At 41.3% G+C, this 6,829-nt stretch overlaps 1 protein-coding gene across 1 annotated transcript; it reads right to left on the bottom strand.

Annotated features, from left to right (window-relative positions):
* Positions 1–1,563: 1,563 nt before the first annotated feature.
* On the bottom strand, positions 1,564–5,020 carry LOC114785477 (zinc finger protein 501-like). The gene is made up of 4 exons (XM_028971754.1): positions 4,969–5,020; positions 3,504–4,757; positions 2,919–3,098; positions 1,564–1,649 (listed from the first exon to the last, which is right to left on the bottom strand). Exons 2-4 carry the CDS (start codon positions 4,738–4,740, stop codon positions 1,564–1,566), a joined length of 1,503 nt encoding a protein of 500 aa, XP_028827587.1. The 5' UTR covers positions 4,741–4,757; positions 4,969–5,020.
* Positions 5,021–6,829: the final 1,809 nt, after the last annotated feature.

Raw genomic sequence — 6,829 nt, forward strand, 5'->3', positions numbered from 1 at the left:
ATCTCCGTGCATCAGAGAAAACCAGAATAGTCACTCCTAATATCCAGATCACTAGAACCTCGTCCAATCTTTTTGACTCTCACCTGAATATTCTTCATCATCGAACTCTTTCTTCACATCAATTCCTGTTGGTTCCAGTGTTTTACCGCAGTTCAGAGATGTGATGGTATTTGATGATATTTCTAGTTTAACATGTGTGCTGCTCTGGTCTACACTCCTCAGATCAGTAGGTAAATGAGACAGCCTGGGATCCATCTTGGGACCTTGGAACGAAGCAGAAGGTCATTTCGAGTAATTATTCGAAGCATTCTTTCAACCAAGATGAGATCTGAAATGTTCAAATTTTACTTCACTCACCGTAATCAACGAAATCTTGCTTAGAATTCCTTGTAGGTATCAGTGTTTGTCTACAATTCATAGGTGCGATATCTGATTTCTTCAGTTCAACGACTGCAATGCACTTGTAGAGCTTTTCATCAGTTTGTTCACATTTGTACTTGTAGGACGTCTCTCCAGTATGTATCCTCTGGTGTATTTTAAGATATGCGGCATCTGAAAAACTCGTCCCACACTGTCCACACTGGTAGGACTTCCCTTGAGAATAGTTTTGTATTTCATGTATCTTCATTTCTCTTAAACTGCTGGCACATTTGTTGAATTGGTGCAGCTTTTCTTCACATCCGCTTTGAAATCTTTCATAAGAGAATCCTTTTCTATTTTCTGTAAAAACAAACAATTTGAAGCCATCAAAGACATGTTTAAACCCGACTCATTTAGCAACAAGTCAAATTTACGTGTGTGCTATTATAGGGGCAGTGGTGGCAAGGAAGTGGCCCCATAATCAGAAGGTTGCCGGTTCGAATCCCGTTCTGCCAACGTTTTTCCAGAACCTGGTGCACCATTTGAACAATTAAACAAAGTTACAGGGGTGTGTTAGAGTGGTGTGTAGAATCCTTCACAAATCTGATGGCTTTCCTGATGCAGCATTTGTGGTAAATGTCCATTATGGCAAACTTGATGATGTGGTTGGAGCTGTGTATCGCTGCACAGTCGTGGGTCAGCAGGGTGAACAGCATTGGACTGAGCACACAGCCCTGGGGAGCTCCAGTGCTCAGTGTGGTGGTGCTGGAGATGCTGTCCCCAATCCGGACAGACAGAGGTCTCTCAGTCAGGAAGTCCAAGATCCAGTTGCAGAGGGAGGTGTTCAGACCCAGCAGGCTTCTCGACCAGGTGCTGAGGAACGATGGTGTTGAATGCTGAGCATTCAAGCGTATGTGTCCTTATTGTCCAGGTGGGTGAGGGTCAGATGCAGGGTGGTGGCGATGGCATCGTCCATGGCATCGTCCAGCAAATTGCAGTGGGTCCATGATGGAGGGCAGCAGGATCTTCATATGTTTCATGACCAGCCTCTCGAAGCACTTCTTCATGATGAGTGAACAGGACGGTACACGATACTGAAGACTCCTCGGCATGGGCATGATGGTGGTGGCCTTGAGACACATTGGATTGTCATTGTAACAAGTACAACGAAATTAGGTGCAGTCCCTGAGCCAGAGAGGTATCTTAAATATTGTCTGTAAAAACAGTGTTTTTACACCCAGCCTGTAGATTCACAACATCCTTGTATATCCTCGCAGATGGACAAAGTTCTGTGGATGCAGAATGAAACGTCTCTACATTAAAGAAAGAAAGTCCAGTTCCCATGACTCAACTTTCAGACAAATTCACCTGGATGACTGAGAATCTTCACAGACAACATCCTTATCTAGTTGAGATGCTTCCTTCTGTCCACTGTTGGATGCTTTTGACAATCTGCTTTGACCGGTGTGTATGGTGGGGCGAGCGGGATGGTATGATGATCAGCAAAGCTGATGCGTGTGGTGCCTGTGACGTACTGCTGCGATCATACAGGGACTGGAATCCTTCAGGGGGTTGACGTGATTGAATAATGGTGATAACGGTTCAAATTTATTTACAGTAGCAGTGGCAGCATTGGCTCTGGGGTGGATGTAGACAAGAATAAGGAAAAGCTGCAGAAGACGGCCAAAAGCTCGATGTCTGTGGTGCACAATTTTTCCCTCACAACAACTGTAGAACGCCAGTGTGTGTTTACATAAAGACACATGCCTTCTCTGTGTTGCTTAGCTCGCTAACATTGTAGCGGGGTGACGTCAGTAAATGCAAGGATAAAGTGAAGTGATTGTCACTTGTGATACACAGCAGCACAGCACACGGTGCACACAGTGAAATGTGTCCTCTGCATTTAACCCATCACCCTTGGTGAGCAGTGTGTGGGGACGGTGCTTTGCTCAGTGGCACCTTGGCGGGTCGGGATTCGAACCGGCAACCTTCTGATTAGGGGGCCGCTTCCTTAACCGCTAGGCCACCACTGCCCCTGTGTACATGCATATGTCTGCTATCTTGTCCGTTTTGTTTGTTTGCGTTCCTTCTCCACTGGCCTACCGGTGGACTGCACAAGCAACGGCCCCGAAGTATAATTACATGTGTTAATTATTTAAAAAATACTTCATCCATTCATGCATGTCTGCCTCTGCTCCTGGACTCACTCAGATTCTACATTACCTCCTGACCGGAGCCCTCCAGCATACAGGGGAGCAATATTAATCCAACACAATTGTGAGAATTAATCTTTTGAGAAGTAACTGAAATTTAATAACAAAGTTTCCTACAGTAACTGAAATGGATTACATTTTTTTGTAATTAAATTACGTAAAGTGGTTTAATGTAAATCGTTAGTCCCCACACTGGTACTGGCCCAATCCCTGATGGACTTCAATACAATGAGTATACAGAGGATCTTTTGAGAAAATAATCTACTGCAATTTCAGATTGTTTTTTTATAGACACCAGCAACAGTACTAATTATAGTGGAGTTATGAGTCCCTCACTCCACTCACCTGCATAGACTTCATCATCCAACTCCTCCTTCAAATCAATTCCTGCTGGTTCCAGTGTTTTATCACAGTTCAGAGATGTGATGGTGTCTGATGATATTTCTGGTTCGATTTGTGTGCTGTTCTGGTCTACATTCATCACATCAGTAGATAACACAGACAGACTGAGATCCATCTTGGGACCTTGCAAGGAAGTGAAAGTTAATTATTTCAACCCAGACAACATTATATTAGAACTGACTGAAATAGGTCCAGAGGCATTTAAGGCATTTGGCTGAGGAAACCATTTCCAATTTTAGTAACTAGACACAGCAGCTGAATACTCCCATTTTTGCAATATTGTGGACATTTTGGATTATTTAGTGTTTAACCACTCAAACATCAACATTGCAGTAATAAATATAGTATAATTAAGGCTTCTGCCATGTGACCCTTGCAAATGACATGAGGCCTGCATATAGAGAACCTTTTGAGAAAATAATCTGGATGAATTAAATGACGAATTACAGTATTACAGTCTGAGAAAGTGTGTGTGAATGTGGATGAAAAATAGATATTTACAGAAATGCTCCAATGTTATTTCCTTACCTAAGAACATCACGTCATCCAAGTTTTGCTCCTCATCATTCACCGATAATTCTAGCGTTTCACCACAATTCATAGGTGTGATGATATCTGATTTCTTCAATTCAACTCTCTCTGTAGACATGTAGGACTTTTCTCCAGTATGTTTCCTCTGGTGTTTTCTAAGGTATGATTTATCTGTAAAACTCTTCCCACATTGTACACACTGGTGGGGTTTTAGTCCGGTATGTATCCACTGGTGTTTTCTAAGGCTTTTTTTTTCTATAAATTTCTTCCCACATTGTACACACTGGAAAGGCTTCTCTCCAGTATGTATACGCTGGTGTTTTCTAAGGTTTGCTTTTTCTATAAAACTCTTCTCACATTGCACACACTGGTGGGGCTTCTCTCCAGTATGCGTCTTTTTGTGTATTGTAAGCTTTGATGCTTGTGTAAAACTCTTCCCACATTGTACACACTGATAGGGCTTCTCTCCAGTATGTATCTTCTGGTGTCTTTTAAGGTCTGATGCTTGTCTAAAACACTTTCCACATTGTACACACAGGTAGGGCTTCTCTCCGGTATGCTTCCTTTGGTGTCTTCTAAGGTTTGATTTTCCTGTAAAAGTTTTCCCACATTGTACACACTGGTAAGGTTTTTCACCAGTATGTGTCCTCTGGTGTGTTCTAAGTACTGATTTTTCTGTAAAACTCTTCCCACATAGTACACAGTGGTAAGGCCTCTCTCCAGTATGTATCCTCTGGTGCGCTGTAAGGTTTGATTTTTGATTAAAACTCTTCCCACATTGTAGACACTGGTAGGGCTTCTCTCCAGTATGTATCCTCTGGTGCATTCTTAAGTTTGATTTTTCAGTAAAACTCTTTCCACATGGTACACACTGGTAAGGCTTTTGTCCAGTATGTTTCCTCTGGTGCGTTGTAAGGATTGATGTTTGATTAAACCTCTTCCCACATTGTACACACTGGTAGGGCTTCTCTCCAGTATGTATCCTCTGGTGTTTTCTAAGGCTCGACTTTTCGGTAAAATTCTTCCCACACTCTACACACCTGTAAGGCTTTACTCCAGTATGTGTCCTCTGGTGTGCTCTAAGTTTAGATTTTTCTGTAAAGCTCTTCTCACACTGCAAACAATGGTAGGGCTTCTCTTTAGAATGTCTAAGTTTATGGTTCTTAACTTTTTTTAAACTATTCATACACTGATGTGATTTCTCTTCTGATCTTTTATTACATCTTTCATTCATGGATTTGTTTCCATTTCCTGTAAACATAAAAACCAAATGAAGCTGTTAATGTAAAATTGACAGTTTTCAATTTTGTAACTACCCCGTCTCCTTAATATATCCACAATGTTGGAAACAAAAATTTGACAAATAAAAGATACAATGACCCGATAATGTTACATTTTACGTAGGTCACTTGTTGGTGGAATTTTGGAAGTTTGCATGAATCCCTCACTCCAGTCCACTCACTTGAATAGACTTCATCATCCAACTCTTCCTTCACTGATTCCAGTATTTTACCGCAGTTCAGAGATGTGATGGTATCTGGTGATATTTCTGGTTTAACATGTGTGCTGCTCTGGTCTACACTCCTCAGATCAGCAGGTAACAGAGACAGACTGGGATCCATCTTGGGACCTTGCAACAAAGTGAAAGTTAATTATTTAAAACCAGATGAAATTATCCTAGCATTGGCAGAAATCGATAAATTAATTTCTAATTGCCTATTCCACAGGCTGGCCCTGACTTTTAGACACAGTAAACATACCAGTCTTTCCCCGTCTCCAACCATAGTCTCAATGAAGCCAAACACTACATACTAGAGCCGTAATACTCCCTCAGTAAACTGAACTGGGGCATGAGTCACTCGAGTCAGTATTTCTGAACTGCCAGAACTGACGTGGGTTAGCAGCGCTAAACTGAGAGTGATTCAGATTCAGATGGTGCTAATAAACTGTAAGATATTCAAGTTTTATGGTAACATATGGTGTTTTATTATTATAATAGAGATGGTGAGATGGTGTTTACAATTTAGACATGGTGTAGTTAGGACTCAAAGGATTTGGTTCAATGGAGGCCTCAGATTCATGTCTTATGATTATGAGTTATTCAAGATTAGTTTATTGTCAGTACAACAGTATACACAGTATACTGTTGAAATAATGTTTCACACAGACCCCCCCATAGTGCAATCATAAAAGAAAAATATTTATTTATATACACACTAAACTATACTAACTAAAACTAGAACTTAAATACTGTACAGTATCTCTACAAGAGAAAAGTAAAAAAAAAAAAATTAACAGCTCGAACTGGACATAACTGGACAACATCATGTAGGATGTTTGTAAGTGGATATGTTGGATATTTAAAACAGGACACACAGGACAAACGTGCAAAAATGAATTGAGATGTGCAAAATAATCAGTGCGTTATCAGGTGGAAAAGGCTGGAAGTGTTTTGGTAATGGCGGTGCATTGAGAGCTCTGCCTGCTTGTAAGAAGTTCTACAGTTCTAATGCTGCAGATGGTAGGAGGGAGAACAGGGCATGTGAGGGGTGGTGAGAGTCCTTCATTATGTTCCAAGCTCATGTGGTGCCTCAGTACCAGCCTCTCAAAGCACTTCATAATGATGGGTGTAAGCGCTATGGCCTGGTAATCATTGAGGCAGGTCACAGTTGACTTCTTTGGTGGTTTTGAGGCAGGTAGGTACCATGGCTGAACTCAGCGATGTGTTGAAGACATCTGTGAAGATCTTTGTAAGCTGGTCAGCACGCTCCCGTAGCACCCGACCAGGAATGTTTTCTGGTCCTGCTGCTACCCCCCCTCCCCCCGGGATAGATAACACTCACCTGAATATTCTTCATCATCCGACTCTTTCTTCATACCAATTCCTGTTGGTTCCAGTATTTTACCGCAGTTCAGAGATGTGATGGTATCTGGTGATATTTCTGGTTTAACATGTGTGCTGCTCTGGTCTACACTCCTCAGATCAGCAGGTAACAGAGACAGACTGGGATCCATCTTGGGACCTTGGAATGAAGCAGAAGGTTCTTTCAACAAGGATCTTATCACCAATAATCATTCTAGAATTATTTTCAGCAGGAAATAGCATTCACAGTATTTCACTAAGACATGAAAGAAATACAGTAACATTTACAAATAATTCCCAGGAGATTCTTCCGTTTCAGCTAATTTTACTGTTATAAAATTATTTAACAGTATGGTGATGTTGGATAAGAACAGTGAAGAAAATGCTCATATTCAGTCTGAATGAGCATTTAGCTGCTAACGTGAAACTACTTTAGCATAACTGTATCTGTTGCTGTTAA

This window comes from Denticeps clupeoides, chromosome 3 (assembly GCF_900700375.1).
Source record: "Denticeps clupeoides chromosome 3, fDenClu1.1, whole genome shotgun sequence".
NCBI classification, from domain to species: domain Eukaryota; kingdom Metazoa; phylum Chordata; class Actinopteri; order Clupeiformes; family Denticipitidae; genus Denticeps; species Denticeps clupeoides.